The sequence below is a fragment of the Peromyscus leucopus genome, chromosome 5 (genome assembly GCF_004664715.2).
Source record: "Peromyscus leucopus breed LL Stock chromosome 5, UCI_PerLeu_2.1, whole genome shotgun sequence".
Taxonomy (NCBI): Eukaryota; Metazoa; Chordata; class Mammalia; order Rodentia; family Cricetidae; genus Peromyscus; species Peromyscus leucopus.
In genome coordinates this window covers 29294374-29311340 of record NC_051067.1, presented here as the reverse complement: position 1 = coordinate 29311340, position 16967 = coordinate 29294374, and the positions used below count along the sequence as shown (strand labels likewise).

At 38.9% G+C, this 16967-nt stretch overlaps 1 protein-coding gene across 14 annotated transcripts in view; it reads left to right on the top strand.

Annotated features, from left to right (window-relative positions):
- The window catches only part of Prpf4b (pre-mRNA processing factor 4B), a 33177-nt gene that overhangs the window by 4661 nt on the left and 11549 nt on the right, over positions 1-16967 (top strand). For all 14 annotated transcript variants that reach the window (XM_037205821.1, XM_037205820.1, XM_037205811.1 and 11 more), the window contains exons 2-10: positions 2808-4004; positions 5946-6119; positions 8554-8709; positions 10078-10159; positions 11698-11908; positions 13163-13236; positions 14721-14811; positions 15398-15545; positions 16727-16864. In XM_037205821.1, coding sequence (XP_037061716.1) covers positions 2808-4004; positions 5946-6119; positions 8554-8709; positions 10078-10159; positions 11698-11908; positions 13163-13236; positions 14721-14811; positions 15398-15545; positions 16727-16864 — 2271 coding nt within the window. The remainder of the gene's footprint in view (positions 1-2807; positions 4005-5945; positions 6120-8553; positions 8710-10077; positions 10160-11697; positions 11909-13162; positions 13237-14720; positions 14812-15397; positions 15546-16726; positions 16865-16967) is intronic.

Sequence of the window (16967 nt, the reverse complement as noted above, 5' to 3'; positions counted from 1 at the left end):
GTTTGGTTCTAAAACCATCCTCTTTTGATGGTATTCCTTCAGTAACTTAATAACCACTCAGTCATCTCCACAGGGTGTGTTTGAATAGGCATATTTGTCTAATGTGTATACAGTAATACCTGGGGGGCGGAGTTCATGCTAAACACTGTTACAAATAAGCATTTAATGTCTTTAGGTAGGTGTGGTTGTTTTCCCCACCTGAGCTTACAGACACATTAAACTTGCCAACACCAGAGGTAGGTGGATCTCTGAGTTTGAGGCCAACCTGATCTACAAAGCAAGTTCCAGGACAGCCAGGGCTACACAGAGAAACCACATTTCAGGGTGGGGGGACAGGGGTCCTTGCCAAATCCTTAGTACTAGTACAGTAGTGGAACCAAGTTTAGACTGCAACAGCCTACCTTGGGGACTGCTTACTTTCATTTTAAGTGCATTTTTATGTAGTGTAACTTAGGGTTACTTTTATGACTAAAATTCTTTACTATGGATGCTTACATTTTATGCACATTTAAAATGAATATTTTATCTTTAAAAAATTGGTGTAATTTTTCTTGAACTTTCCCCCCAACAATTAAGATTCAAGGGAAAAAACTGCATTCAGGGAACCATACTAAAACATCTACTAACAAGAAATTGGTCTACACTAAAACCCGACTCATAGAACAGTGTCCTCTGCATGTCTCTTCAGTACTTTTTCAGAAATGGAAGTTGGTAGATTTCAGGGTTCCTTTTGTTTAATACCATGTAATGGCCATGTGTTTTTCACGCCTTCATTGTTGTCAGCTGATAACTTCTCAGAAATACTCTGTATTCCTCTCCCCTACCAACTTACTAAAAACTGAGGCCTGCCAGAGAAAAAGGCTGTATACCCCAGCTCCTGCTACAATCCCCAGAAATGATAGTGCTTTTCTAGATCACCCAGCCAGCACTTTAACCTTGCAGTTCTTGTGCCTTTGGGTTCTCAGCGGCCCTTTAGTTCTGTCACGCCTAGACTCACACTTGGTCATCTGCAGGTGTTTCACTTGAGATCGTAGCCTTGACTAGACTACAGTCTTCACAGAGTTGGTGCCCTGACCACAGCCACCTGAGTGTGGTTTTCTCTCCATGACTGGCTTGTGCTGTCTGCTTTCTCTATTCCAAGTGCTGTCTCCCCACATTCTTTGCTCACTCTCTACAATACTGTACTGCACCTTTAGTTTTTAGCTCACATTCCTTCTCAGTTAACACCTTTTTTTAAATGTGCTCACTTAACAAATTAGTTGGACCCCCCCCATACATACATACACATACCTACTCATGTGATCTATAAAACACCCTTCTTGTCTATTCTCAAAAAGTGGGTTTAAGTGATCCTTCTGTGTTCCAACACCCCCTTGTTTGTGTCTTCTGCTATTGTTTTGCTCTTGGTACTTCTCTAATGTTTTGTGGTTGTTTGTGTGGTGTTCTTTCCCACTGGACTATACTTTCCTTGAGGGAGGCAAATATGTCCTTGCACATTTTTATTTTCTGGTCACCTTGCTGAAAATCTGCATATCATAGTAGGTCATTTAAAATGTTCAGAGACTGATGAATAGATTCATGATTCTTCCTTTGCAAGAAGCAAACAAAAAACTTACTCAAAAGCACCAGGAATATATCATTTGAAGGCAGATGAGCTCCATCTTCTTCCAAATTAGTGTGGTGGACTGAACCCAAGACTCTTAAATTTGCTCTTGGGCCCATCTTGTAGAAGGCAGTGAAGTGCCTTCAAAGGGAGAAGTTACATGCTTACTGATTGTCAGAGCTTACAGATTGGTACATTCAATATGTTATTTCATTTAGAATGTTTTGAATTTACAGTGGCTGTGCTGGGACACAACCCCATGTAAGTCCAGGAGCATCTACAATGCTGTTGAGGCGATATTTAATCTGGAATTACTGAACACTTGATAAGTGGAGAGTCATAAACTCTTTGAGTAAAACCCATGTGCTTAAAACAGAACATCCCTTAGTTCATTCTTTTTTGCATCCACCTATGAATATGAACTGGATAACAGTTTCTATTGGAGAAATTCATAGAGAGCGAATAATTTGCTGAACAAATACTTGATCAAATCCTGCAAAGTTTCTGGTGTTAGACTGCTCTTGACCTCCAGAATGTCTTTCCCTGTGGTGGTTGTAGCTAGGCAGCTACAAACCAGGAGTCCTTACTCCTGGCCAGTTCTCTGAAGTCTTAGCTCATAGGGGTTTGTTTGTATTGTTACTGTCATCTTGAGAAACTTCCAGTACACACTGACCGATTACTCGGAGCAAGTCAATATTAGCCCCTGAGATTTTTTTTCAGGAGGTGATTAGGTGAGATGTGTTCACAAGTAAGCTGCTAGGCTTATTGTAGAGACACCAAGTGTTCTGAGTTTGATCAAGTTGAAGAGATTAGCTTTCCAGTATGTCAGTATCTGTGCTTTATAAAAAGAGAAAGTGGGCCTTTTGTTTAAGTATTTGTGAGGGATGCTGGTTTAAAATCAAATTACTGGAGTTTCTGTGTAACTACAAATAACGGAATTTTATTGTTGCTGGTTTGGATTTCATTTCAGTTAAATGATTTTTCTTAAAAACATACCCGGTACTACTTTTCGTTTTTAATTCAACTATTAAAAACAGTTTGTTATGTCTCTGCCACCTCAGCCTTTGAAATAAAATATCTGAAACTTACAACATTTTAGTGGCTAATGTGTTACAATGAGATTCATTGTATCATTTACTATTGTTATAACTGAACACTGGGTAAATATTGTGATTTGTAAAATGTGTTTCATATATGTTTATAGAATGGATGATGCTGATAATTCTGAAAAGAGTGTAAATGAAGAAAATGGAGAAGTATCAGAAGACCAATCTCAAAATAAACACAGTCGTCACAAAAAAAAGAAGCATAAACACAGAAGTAAACATAAGAAACATAAACATTCCTCAGAAGAAGATAGGGATAAAAAACACAAACATAAGCATAAGCATAAGAAACACAAAAGAAAAGAAGTTATAGATGCCTCTGACAAAGAAGGCCTCTCCCCTGCAAAAAGAACTAAACTTGATGATTTAGCTTTGCTGGAAGACTTGGAAAAACAGAGAGCCTTGATTAAAGCTGAGCTTGATAATGAGTTAATGGAGGGAAAGGTCCAGTCTGGAATGGGGCTCATTTTACAAGGCTATGAGTCTGGCTCCGAAGAAGAAGGGGAGATTCATGAAAAGGCAAGAAATGGAAATAGGTCCAGTACCAGGTCTTCCAGTACACGGGGAAAACTTGAAATTACAGAGAACAAAAATAGTGCAAAAAAACGAAGTAAGAGCAGATCCAAAGAACGGACTAGACACAGGTCGGACAAAAGGAAAAGCAAGGGAGCTGTTGACATGGCGAGAGAGAAAGCAAACAGGAGCAAGTCCAAGGAGAGGAGGAAATCCACAAGTCCGTCCAAAAGAAGCAAGTCTCAAGACCAAGCAAGAAAATCAAAGTCCCCTACCCTTAGACGGCGGTCCCAAGAAAAAATTGGGAAGGCCAGATCTCCTACTGATGAGAAGATTAAGATTGAAGATAAAGGTAAAATAAAGGATAGGAAGAAATCACCAATTGTAAATGAAAGAAGTCGAGATCGATCTAAAAAATCCAGGTCGCCAGTTGACTTAAGAGATAAATCCAAAGACAGAAGGTCAAGGTCCAAAGAGCGAAAGTCAAAACGGTCTGAAATTGACAAAGAAAAGAAGCCAATTAAATCTCCTTCAAAAGATGCCTCTTCTGGGAAGGAAAATAGGTCACCTAGTAGAAGACCTGGCCGGAGTCCTAAAAGAAGAAGTTTGTCTCCAAAACAGCGAGACAAGTCAAGAAGAAGTAGATCCCCACTTGTCAATGACAGAAGATCTAAGCAGAGCAAATCACCTTCTCGAACTCTGTCTCCAGGTAGAAGGGCCAAGAGCCGATCCTTAGAAAGAAAACGAAGAGAGCCAGAGAGGAGACGACTATCTTCTCCAAGGTAACCTGTTCATGAAACATTCAAGCTCATTTTTTTCTTTTTGGTGTTTTGAGACAGGGTTTCTCTGTGTAGTTTGTTTTGGTTCCTGTCCTGGATCTTGTTCTGTAGACCAGGCTGGCCTTGAACTCACAGAGATCCGCCTGGCTCTGCCTCCTGAATGCTGGGATTAAAGGCGTGCACCACCACCACCCAGCCACATTCAAGCTTTTTACTAGTTTATATTTTAAAAGAAAAATAGAGTGTGGAGATACTTTTAAATGAGATAGTGATGAGTTTCGTAATAGTAGTATAATTTAGTGCATTAATTATATTAATACTAAGTGTTTTGATAGTAATTTGTGTTTGTTTTATGAATAGCTGGATGATTTCTTTCAAATTCTTGACTTAATTTAGCTTCTCATTTGCTCAATCAACCATTTAAATCCAGGCAATTTACTAAATCTTGGTTCAGTGAAGGTGGGGTTCCTTCATAAACCCCCTCTTTTGGGGGGACAGGGTTGAGACATGGTCTCATGATATAGCTGTGACAGGCCTCAAACTTACTTAGTGCTCTCACTTCAGCCTCCTAACTGTTGGGTTTACAGGCTAAACTGTAATGCTGGCCCTAAGTACAGTATACAGTCAAAGAAATGATTAGGATCATAGAACTAAATTTGGGGAAAATAGGAGAGGCTTTTTAGAAACCAGCTAATTGTGTATGTAGGAATTTTGCTTTTGAAATTATCTGATCTGCCAAGTTTTACTTCTAAAAAGATGATGGCTTAATAAAAATAGTATGAATTCTTAGCTATTTACTTATTCCTATTAATACTAATATGTTCAGTGTAACTGTAAGTTGATCTTGAAGTTTCAATCATCACATTCTGGGAACTTGGAAGAGTGTTTTCAAAGTGCCATCTTAAGAGGTTCTTTACTCTTCACTTCTAAGTAGCCTTATATTAGAATCCCCCCTTTCCTTCAACATTCTGCTTTGAGGCTGTTTTATTGATCCTCTTGTTCTGAAGTGTTTTAGTCAGCCCAGTTTGCTTTTAGTTCAATAGGAAAGTCTGAAAGTTCTATAGAAGACCAAACTTGCATATTCGAAACACCCCTCCCTTTTTAATCCAAAAAAGATACAGACTGAAGAAAAGGCCAAATAATGCAGAAGCCTGTAAGTTCTTGGCCTCCCTATCCATCTCCAGCCTCTCCCAATAAGTTTTTATCCTGCTAGTCTACTTCGTATGTACATTATTGTTGAAAATAAGCATTTTCTTATAAATGGAGTCTTGTAATTTATCTCAAAGTACAGATGGTATACTATTTTGGGAAAAATACTTTGGTGACAGTATATAGGGTTTTTTTTTTTTTAAATAACAGCAGTAAGTTATAGTGTAGGTGTTCTGTATTTTGCTCATGAACATTAGATGGGTTTATTCTTCACGGTCATGTACAGAGATGTCTGTTAGTTATATTTGAAGCTTCTTTATAGAATCCACAAGTGAATTTGCCCAGTCTCTTTACATGTACAATTGTATCTTAGAAAATTCAAGTTAGCTCTGACCTCACACATGTGCCAAGGCACAGGCATGCACACATACATATAATAAACAAATAAGATTTCTTAACCATAGAAATACCAATATATAGACACTTGAAAATAAGGAAATAGAATATTATGACCTATTTAGGTAAATTTCCTTTGAGTTATACATCCAAAATTTGAGTTTTTTTTTTTTTTAAACATGAATAGTCTTTAAATTTATTCATTCTGAGGTCATGGGAAATACTTTTATTGTATGCCTCCTGTAACACCATAATGCCAGTGGAGTCATCTGACTTTAAATGGTAATTCAAAATAAATTAATCACAGTTACTCTCATTAAATTTGTGAATCATATGTTCTTTACATGTCGAAAGGGTTCTTTTAGTTTGTTCTCTTAACTTGCATATGTTCCCCTTAAGAACACGACCTCGAGATGATATCCTCAGTAGATGTGAACGATCAAAAGATGCCAGCCCCATCAATAGGTGGTCTCCAACCCGAAGAAGAAGTAGGTCTCCCATTAGAAGAAGATCCCGTTCCCCATTGAGACGCAGCAGGTCTCCAAGAAGAAGAAGCAGGTCTCCTCGGAGAAGGTGAATATGAAGGATAGATGTTATCGTCTCAATTTGTTAACCTTTGCCTCCTTTTGAAACTTCAGTTAGCTGCATTGGCAGGTTTTCCCACAGACCATTTTTCTCTGAAGCATTTTAGTTTGTGATCCCATACCCTCCTTTTGCCCGCATGTGGTACTACACACAGTTCTTCAGCGTGGTTTCCTTTGAAATTTATACAAGCCGTTAATCTTCAAGTACCTAGTTAAGGGCCTAGGGATGGTTCGGCTGCCTTTCCAGAAGATCCAAATTTGGATCCCAATATTTCTGTCATGTGAGCACAACCACTTATAACTCTAGCTCTAAGGGATCCAGTGTCCACTTCTGGATTTCTTGGACACTTGAATACACATGGTATTCATGAACACAGGCACACATGATAAAAGTAATCCTTACTTAAATTGATAATACTTAGATTTTTTTTTTTTTTAACTAGCAAGACCTTTAAAAAAAACAGGTTATATAAATAACTTGGTTAGGATTTTCTGATTAAAACATTTCAACTCACTATTAGAGAGCATTTTACATAAAGTATATTATTTAAAGGTCAATCAAAAAGATTTAAAATCCATGCTTGCATAAACCTGAACTTATGCATAAATGAACATTCTTTTGTCAACCTTTGACCATCGTTGGAATATAGTTTAGGAAGACAACATACTAAAGGCTTACATTAACACCACCTTTACATGTTTCTGATGATTTACTTTTTAAAACTATCTTCCTAGAAATGGAAATAGTCAAGTGCTTCTGCTCACTGTAAGGTTTCTGACTCTGCCAGGTTTCTGTGCTGCCAGTGTGTTTAATCGTTGTGATCTCCTTCCTGAGCAGACTGGGACAGTGGGGTTCCTGCTGCCGTCCTCTTGGTGGCTCTCCTGTCTTCTCAGTCATGGGTCCATTTTCTGTTCATAGTGTCATCTCTCGTGCGTGCAGGTGTCCTAGATGGCCAGAGGGCACTGGATCTCTTGGAACTGGTTACAGGCAGTTGAGTTACAGCAAGTTGATCTTCCTGATGTGGATGCCGAGAACTGAACCTGGGTCCTCTGTAAGAGCAGTAAGCTGGGCTGGAGAGGTGGTTTAGTGGTTAAGAGCCCTGGCTACTTTTGTAAAAGACCTGGATTTGGTTCCTAGCACCCACATGACCCACATGGTGGATCACAATCCTCCCTTCTTTCACCCTTTCACTATAAATAGATTAATTAATATTTTAAAACTTAAAAAGAGCTGGGCAGCAGTGGCACACGCCTTTAATCCCAGTACTCAGGAAGCAGAGCCGGGCGGGTCTCTGCAAGTTTGAGGCCAGCCTGGTCTACAGAGCAAAATCCAGGACAGGCACCAAAACTACACAGAGAAACCTTGTCTCGAAAAACAAAACAAAACAAAAAATCCTCATTTTTACTATATTAATAAATGTATGGCTGGAAAGTGGCTCAATTTGGATAGGAACACTCTACAAGCATAAAAACCTAAGTTCACATCCCCAGCACTCAGATAAAAAGCTAAGCATGGCTATATGTGCCTATGACTCTGGCATTTAGGGGACAGACAGGTGGATCCTGAACTGAGAGCTAGCCACTGTAGCTAAAAAGTTTCCAAGTCATCGTGAGACCCTGTCTCAAGACAGTAAAATGGAGGACAATAGAGAAAGACATCCTGCTCCTCTGGTCTCTGCATTCTTACACACGGATGTGTGTACTCACCCTCACATGCATGTCTACATGTAAAATAATACATGTATATATCCAGTACAAGCCAGTAGCCTGTGAGTCACAACTTTGGTGCTGTGAGAGTGTTGAGGTACTGGTAGTGTAGTTCAGTAGTAGAGTGCTTGACTAGCACACACACTCTCCAGAAACAAGAAATAAGAAACACGAGTGTTTGTTTCTGTTGAGCTTAACTCCATATTTTTTTCATGAGAAAAAAATTAATCTGACAAGTATTATTAGCTATGTTTTAGTTGTTTAAATCTTTAAGTGAGGGGCCAGATAGATTCCTCAGGAGCACTTGGTGCTCTAGCAGAGGACCTGGGTTTGGTTTCCAACAACCACACAGTGACTCACTGTTGTTTGTAACTCCAGTTCCAGGAGATTGGATGCCCTCTTCAGGCCTCGGCGGGTACCAGTTGTACAGTACATACATAAATACATCCATTCATTTCAGCCCACAGAAACATTTAATGACTCTGGGTCTTGCTAATTAATGCTAGTCTCCTCCCCAGGGCTGGGGTCTATGGTGTGCCACCATGCCTATGCACCTTTCCTTAAAAGACTAGTTTTTGGAGACATTTGGGTTCACAGAAAAATTGAGTATAGAGTTCAAAGTCTCCCTTTATTCTTCCCTACACATGCATTTCCTTTGCTTACTCTAATTGATACTGTAACAAATATTTATCTGTCCCATTTTTCCCTTCAAATAGAGATAGGAGTCGAAGGAGCAGGTCACGCTTGAGAAGAAGATCTCGATCACGGGGTGGTCATAGGAGAAGGAGCAGAAGCAAAGTAAAAGAAGATAAATTTAAAGGAAGTCTCTCTGAAGGAATGAAAGCTGAGCAAGAGTCTTCATCTGATGATAAGTAAGAATGCAGCTGTGCCCATTTCATGTTTCTAGTAGAGGAAAATTGATGGACTTTTAATTTCTACCTAAATGATAGGAGCAAATCCCTAATTTCATGCAGAATTTAAAAGTTATAACCTTTTGTGGTTATTAGGTAGGCTTATGGCATAGGTAACACTTTTCTGATTTTAGGGGTTCTGCTTTGTCTAAATTGTCGTCGTTGTACTGAATCTTCCTTTTGTTTTTATTAGACCAGACCAGTTTAGGGGAAGATGTTTCTATACAAATTTTAGACTTTTCAGTTTATGTCAGATGATACGTGCTTTTCAGTTAGTTGACAGAGTGTCTGTCACAATGAGAGAGAAACACTTGAATGACTAATTTGACAGTGTTAGAAATGATTTAAAATGCAAGTTTCTAAACTGTCTATGAATCAAAGCTGTTTGAGTTGAGTTTTTCTCAATAGCACTTCTTGCCTCCTTAGAGACATTTTGTTCATGTCTGAAGACATTTGGTTGTCACCTGGTGTTAGAAAGCCAGGGTTACTAGATTCTGCAATACACAGTCTAATTTCACCTCACATGACAACCCACCCCCCAAATCAGTAGTGCTTGAGTTAAGAAGCCCCATTTGGTTCTATGAGAGGAAGGTGGGAAAGAGAAGAGTTGTGCATAGAGCCTGACGCAGCCACAGTGCACTTGCTAATGGCATAAACTACTCCGCAGACACTAAGCATTAAGAGGACAACAGTGCACTTATGAGGTCATAAAGACTGAAGAACATGTGGGTGGACACTGAGCCTTGTCTTTCTGAAAGAGTTTGTGTGGATTTTTTTTTTTTTTTTTTTTTTTTTGGTTTTTGGTTTTTGGTTTTTTCGAGGCAGGATTTCTCTGTGTAGCCCTGGATATCCTGAAACTCATTTTGTAGACCAGGTTGGCCTCAAACTCAGAGATCTGTCTGCCTCTTCAGGGATTCAAGGTGTGCACTGCTATCACCTGGCAGATGTATGCTTTTTTTGTTTTTCATATTGGTTTTTGTTTGGTTTGCAGGTAGTACCACAGCCCGCTTGCATTTTTGATAGGAAATAGACCAGAAACTTCCATGAGCTTTCTGTGATAATAGCTTACTTCATGCAGCTTTTCTTTAGAGATGAGAAAACTCAGATCAGAGCAGAAAAAGAACTCTTCTCTAAGTTTATGTAGAGATCTCTCTTGTTTCTAGTGTTGGTGCCATGAACAAGGTGAGGGTAAAGTCACTAGGCTTCCATCAGGCAGCTGAGAGTCAGATAGCAGGGTTGGTTTAGAGAGTGGCTCCAACTTTAATTTTAAAATGTGCAAGGTAACAGTTTGGGAATCTGCAAAAATGTGTGAAAACATTTTTTTTTAAGCCTTGAAGATTTTGATGTAGAGGAAGAAGATGAAGAGGCTCTAATAGAACAGAGGAGGATACAGAGGCAGGCGATTGTGCAGGTATGTGATGTTCCGTCTCGTGCGCGGTACTCAGAAGCAGAAAGGGTTGTAAGTTAAACCAAGAGGGGGAATAATGACAGTAACCAGGTCACTAGAAGAGCTCATACATTTGTGACACTTGCATTTCTTTAGTTATTAAAGCTGACATATGTTGCTCTTTGTTTTCATTGCATTGTAATGTAAACTTTTTGTGTAAAACATGAGAATTCGAAATTTTTTTAACAAACATGAAAATTCTGACAGTGTAGGATAAATTATAAGTTCATTTAGTAAAGTCTGTGATGTTATACAAAAAACACTTTATTATCTAAAAAGGTAATGGCAAGGTTTATAATTGCAATTTTGCTTTAATTTTATTTTTGCGTGTGTGCATGAATGCATGCGTGCGAGCATGTCTGTACATGCATCATGGCATGAGTATGGTGATATGCATAATTGGGAATGAGTTGGTTCCCTCCCCCCATGTGTGGGTTCTGGAGTTTGAACTTGGATTGCCAGGCTTGGTAGCAGTTAACTTTGGCCCACCGAGCCTTAATTGCCAGCCCATAATTGGGGTTTAAATGAAAATTGTGTGAGAAAGGTGTTCCACACAGGTCTCAACAGTAATGAAGTAATAACATTTGCTGTTTTAAAAGATAAACCACGTGTCCTTGGCTGTGCTTAGTCCAAAGCCTGGTACAGTCACTGGGGCCATTAGGGACAACAGTCCTCATAAAGTGCCTTCTCAAAGGACAGAGACAAGAACAGCTATGGCAGCTCTCTTACCACACATAGCAAATGGTAAGGCAGGAAACCAAGGCAAGAATCAACTGCAGAAGAAACAGGACAGACCTGAAAGGTTTTTAGTGGTACTCTGGTAAAGTCTTGAATAAGCCCATACCCCTGAAAACTTGGTTGAATCCGTTTTACTCTTGGCCAAGTTCATGACCCCTTATCTGCAACCCTTGCCAGATGGGCTTCAAAACTTAGACACTTTTGAATGCTAAAAGAGTAATATGGTGTGTGTCTGTGCACATCACTTAGAGCCATCTGGGGGAACTAAAACAGATCCTGTAATTAGCTCATTAATATTTCTAAAATGAGATTCATGAGTGGTCATACCAGATGATAAAGAACAACGATAAATAGAATTCCATATGGTCAGGTCAGGTTTTACCACCTGATGACTGTACGCCAAACACGGAAATACTTTTCAGAGTTTTTTTTTGGGGGGGGGGGTTGAGACAGGGTTTCTCTGTGTAGTTTTGGTTCCTGTCCTGGATCTTGCTCTGTAGCCCAGGCTAGCCTCGAACTCACAGAGATCTGCCTGGCTCTGCCTCCCAAGCGCTGGGATTAAAGGTGTGTGCTGCCACCACCTGGCCACTTTTCAGAGTGTGTGATGTTTGGAATTTTGTAAGGATTATGCACCTGATGCAAGCCATGCATGGATGCCTTTGTTTTACATTTGCTTGACTCTGTGTCTTAATGCAGCAACGCTTTGAAATTAATATATTTAGATAATTGGTTTTCTGAAACTGATATACCTATTGTTATTACAGAAATATAAATATCTTGCTGAAGATAGCAATATATCTGTGCCATCTGAGCCGAGCAGCCCCCAGAGCAGCACGAGGTCACGATCACCTTCTCCAGATGACATCTTGGAGCGGGTGGCTGCTGATGTAAAAGAATATGAGCGGGAGAATGTTGACACATTTGAGGCCTCAGTAAAAGCCAAACATAACCTGATGACAGTTGAACAGAATAATGGTGAGTTAGAGTGTCTTAACAATGCTTTTCTCTGTAGTTTTAGCTGTATAACTTTATAATGATAAGATTTGAGGGAAAGTAAAAGGGAGTAGGAAGATTATGCTCAAATAATGCTCTGCAATGTGCTTTTTAGCTTATTTTCTCTAGATATGTGTCTGTATGGTAGGGGTTGCATGTGCAGGCCAGGGGACAACCCCAGATTTTATTTCTCAGGTCCTATTCACCTTTCTTGTCTTGGAACTTGCTAATTAGGCCTTTGTCTCCCCAGTGTGGGAGTCACAAGTGTGTGCAGCTGTGATGCCCTGCTTTTTAATACAGATTCTGGCAAGGCAAGGACTCGACTGATTCTCATTTCTTGTCAAGGATGTCTCTATTTTTATTCAGTTATCTGACAGATATATGTGAATTATGTCCAGTTGTGGCGACCCATTGGATACTCATTTAACAATACTGTACATCAGGCTGTTTTCAGTGCTGAGCTACGGAGTTTTGGAATAGTTTTCTAGAGAGCCAATGTGCAGGAAATAAAAAGTTTTATTACTACTACTGATTTTTCTGTTGACTTAGGTTCTCGTTTCTGTTTTTATTTCTCAAGTATTAATCTAAGAAGTGTGATTCTTGGATCAGGAGTGTGCTCTTGTTGTCACATTCTCTTCTTGAAAGTTGTGTGATCTTTCCTTCCCATAAACCATACCTGGGTACTTATTTAGCCAAAGTCTTATTAGTATAGGTGTTGTCTTCTTTTGGAATTTTAGCCACTGTCCTTAAAAAGCTCTTACACTTAATGGTAGTTTTAATTTTCATTTCCCTTAGGTGTGTGTTCCCTTGTTGAAAACCATTGTATTTCTTATTTCCTCTGTAGTCTTCTAAATGGGTATTAGGTATTTTAGGGGCAAATTATAAACAGATGGATGCTGATCTTTCTCTGTCCAGAGGAGGAGATTAACCCTTTGAGGTATTTAAATAAGATTTTAAGTTAATTTAAAATTAACTTCATTTTAATCCAGGATTATCATGTAGTAGCTGTTAACTTATTTATTTAAACTGGCAGTGGCAAAAGTTGATGTTAGTCTTTTTGGCGTGTACTTATAGTGGATTTTTATATCAAGCGTAATGAGCTGCTTCTCAATTGAATTATTGGTTGAAAGTCAATGTGAAAAATGGAAAAAGAGTTTGATAATACTGATTTTTCTGTTGACTTCAATTTTAATTTCTGTTTTTATTTCTCAAGTATTAATACATATTTCATTTAAGGGTCATCTCAGAAGAAGCTTTTGGCGCCTGATATGTTTACGGAATCTGATGATATGTTTGCTGCTTATTTTGATGTGAGTAATCTTAAATCAGTGACTTAACTGTTTAGCTAGTACATATGAGCAGTTACAGAGAGAAATGAGGTCCACGTTAACATAAGAAAACATCTGAACAGCCTCTGTGCATAGCATCTCAAAACTGAAGTGTACTAGCTTTGTTCCTCCTGGAGGCCAAAACTATATCAGAGTTTTTAAAAGATGTACAACAGAAGAACTTTACTGAAGTTATATACACCTACCCAGAAGCCTACATGTGTAGTACTTACCCCACCTCAACACATGAACAGGAATGTGTGTGTGTGTGTCCTTAGTGACTAGTTATTTTTTGTTGTTGTTGTTTTGATTTTCATTTTATTTTTGTTCTTGTTTTGCTGTAATGTTTAGCAGTGCCTTTTATTGAAAGTCTTTACTTACAAATACACCTGAAAGTCTGGAACCATTTTCAGTTTATATTTAAAGGGTCATAAGAAATACAAGGCGTTAGTAAGAACAAATAGAGGATAAATGTAACAGGAAAAATAAAAATGAAGTAGAATAAACAGTGTATGGGACCCTGAAGACATTATGATTGGCCTAAATAATAATTTGTAATGCATCACCTGGACCACAACAGACACACTAGAAGAGGATGAATTAAGATGAAGTGAATCTTTTCCCCATTGAAGTATCAGCACCCATCAGTGAGGAGAAAAGACTGATTTGGGTTCCAATCTATAATCAGTTGGCCTTGCTGCTTTGGGTCCGTGAAGAGGCAGCACCTTGTGCAGGAGCAGGTGGCAGTAAAATTGCTCATCTAATGGTCAAAAAGGGGAAGAAAATGAGAAGGATTTTTGGATCTCAGAGTCTTCTTTGAACTTCTACTAGGTGTCAGCTCTTACATGATTCCACTGCCTTCCAGTAGTGTCAGTCTGAGAAACCAGAGATTTGGGAGTGTGAGCTAGGGATGTTTAATAACCAAACAATAACATTATTGCAGGAGCTTCTGGGTATCATGGGGAGTGATATGGATAGGGTTCTTCACAAATGCTAGATAGATATTGTTATTTTTAATATTCCACACAGGCTTAACCTAGTACAGCCCGTGAATATTATACTACATTTCATGCCTGTGTGGTAAGGGTACAAATGTGGACATAGACAGGGAAGCAGAGAAAGAAAGGATAAAGATCGGTAGGTAATGTTGGACACTCTGATAGTTAACGGAGTTCATTGTGTAGGGATTTTTCCAGTCTATCTTACCAGCTACAGGAAACCAGAACTGATTTTTAATTTTTATTTTCACTTTTAATGCCCTAATCATAACCCAAAAGCTTTTGGGAATCTTGAATGTTTTTTCTGTTATTACGATTATAAGACATTTTGGTAATTATGGTACCTTGAATTTATATAAGCAATAGTAACCATCAACGGATCTAATGAAATGTTAGTTTTGCCATTTTTTGTTATTAAGGAGGTTTGCAGTCACCCGGCAACCACTCATGTTGCCTCCCTCATTTCAGAGTGCTCGTCTCCGGGCTGCTGGCATTGGGAAAGATTTCAAAGAGAATCCCAACCTCAGAGATAATTGGACAGATGCAGAAGGCTATTACCGTAAGTTTGCATTTCTCATCAACTTTAAAATTCATTGTGCAATTCCATAAAGGCACACTGCTCAATGTGATCACACATTTTTGAACACTGAGTAGAAAAGTGTGGCACAACCAGTCACAGCACATGAACTTTAGTTATATTCCACTCTGCAGCTCAGAAGCATTACGTATTAATAAAGCAAGGCTAAATCTGTGTATAGATATTTTCAGCCATGAGTGAATCCTCTAGAGGAGAGGGTCTATCACTAGACCATCTTTACATTATAGGTCAAGAGAGCAACATACTGAGGCGCTCAGGTGCCAGTCCCACAGTATTTGTCGTGTAGAACTGTAGCTGATGACACTTCAGTGAGCACATGTGTAAAGTTGCCAGCAGTTGACAGGACCACGGAACTCTTAGTTGTCTGAAATAGGCATGCAGCTTCTTCCACATTCTAAAAAAAGGACCAACTGAGGCAGTGACTGGTTTCCCATTGTGTATTAGAAACAGTGGAGATTTGATCTATTTTTTAAACGACTCCAGTGTGTTAACAACCTTTTGGTTTTGCTCTTATAATCAGACTTCTAATTTTTAAATTTGGTTTTAGGAGTGAACATCGGGGAAGTCCTAGATAAGCGTTACAATGTGTATGGCTACACTGGGCAGGGCGTGTTCAGCAATGTTGTCCGTGCCAGGGATAACGCTAGAGCCAATCAGGAGGTGGCTGTCAAGATCATCAGGAACAATGAACTCATGTAAGTGACTGAACCGAAACAACAACAAAACGTCCAGACAGGGATCTTAGTTAAATACATTTTTAGGAGAGATTTTTGACTGTAGACTTTAAATTTACAGCTGTTTTATGTGGAAAGTTCTAGAACCATAGATTATTATGTTGAACTCATTTCAGTACCAGTATGTCCTCAGATCTTCTTCTGCCTCACCAAATGCCATTATGTGCTGTGACAACCTTAATCTAGAAGGAAGAAATTAAAATGTACATTGATTGTTACTGAGCATACAGCAGCCAGCAAACAAAACTGATTCATTAGCTGCAGAGAGGAGTTATTTGTGTCTTTTTTTTTTTTGAGATTTATTTATTTATTTATTATGTATACAGTATTCTGCCTTCATGTGTCCCTGCAGGCCAGAAGAAGGCACCAGATCTCATTACAAGTGGTTGTGAGCCACTATGTGGTTGCTGGGAATTGAACTCAGGTCCTCTGGAAGAGCAGTCGGTGCTCTTAACCACTGAGCCATCTCTCCAGCCCCCGTTATTTGTGTCTTTCATCTCTTGACTTTTTTCTTTCATAAGCTTAAGTAATTGCCATAGCCATATATTTAAATCTGTACCACATACTGAACTGGTAGTAGAGCCAGCTTTTTACTGGCCTTCAAATGTTAGAAGTCTTAAGAGATGTCTTTGGTTGTCCTAAGCTTAGAAATAAAGATATGTTTGGTTGGGAAGGTCTGAACTTCTGTACTGTAGGCACTTTTAAGATGTACCTTATGACAGTTTTTAGTCAGGTTTTCATTAGCAAAGTTATACTTAGGAAGACATGCCCAATAATTACATTTTTAGAAGACACAAAATAATAATTATATCAAGATATTTTGAGATTAAAATTTTTATTTTATGTACATTTGTGTTTTGCCTGCATTTATGTCTCTATGAGAATGTCAAATCACTTTGAGTTGATAACAGACAGTTGTGAGCTGCCGTGTGGGTTCTAGGAATTGAACCCAGGTCCTCTGGAAGAACAGCCAGTGCTCTTAACCACTGAGCCATCTCTCCAGCCCCAAAATTTGAAAAATTTTAATAAGTTAAAAATGACACTTAGGTACTTAACGTGTGTTACCAATGGCATATCAGGTTGTGTCTAACAGATGTTACTCCTAAATTCTTGTTAGGTCCTAATTTTCTTTTTCATTTCAGGCAAAAGACTGGTTTAAAAGAACTAGAGTTCTTGAAAAAACTTAATGATGCTGATCCTGATGACAAGTTTCATTGCCTGCGCCTCTTCAGACACTTTTACCACAAGCAGCACCTCTGTCTTGTATTTGAGCCCCTCAGGTAAAGTGTCAGAACTTGAGTAGTCAAGTGAGCATGTAGTTTACCTACCTACCAGCTTCATCAGGGTACATGCAGGGGAGATTTGGAAACTGCTTAAGGTTTT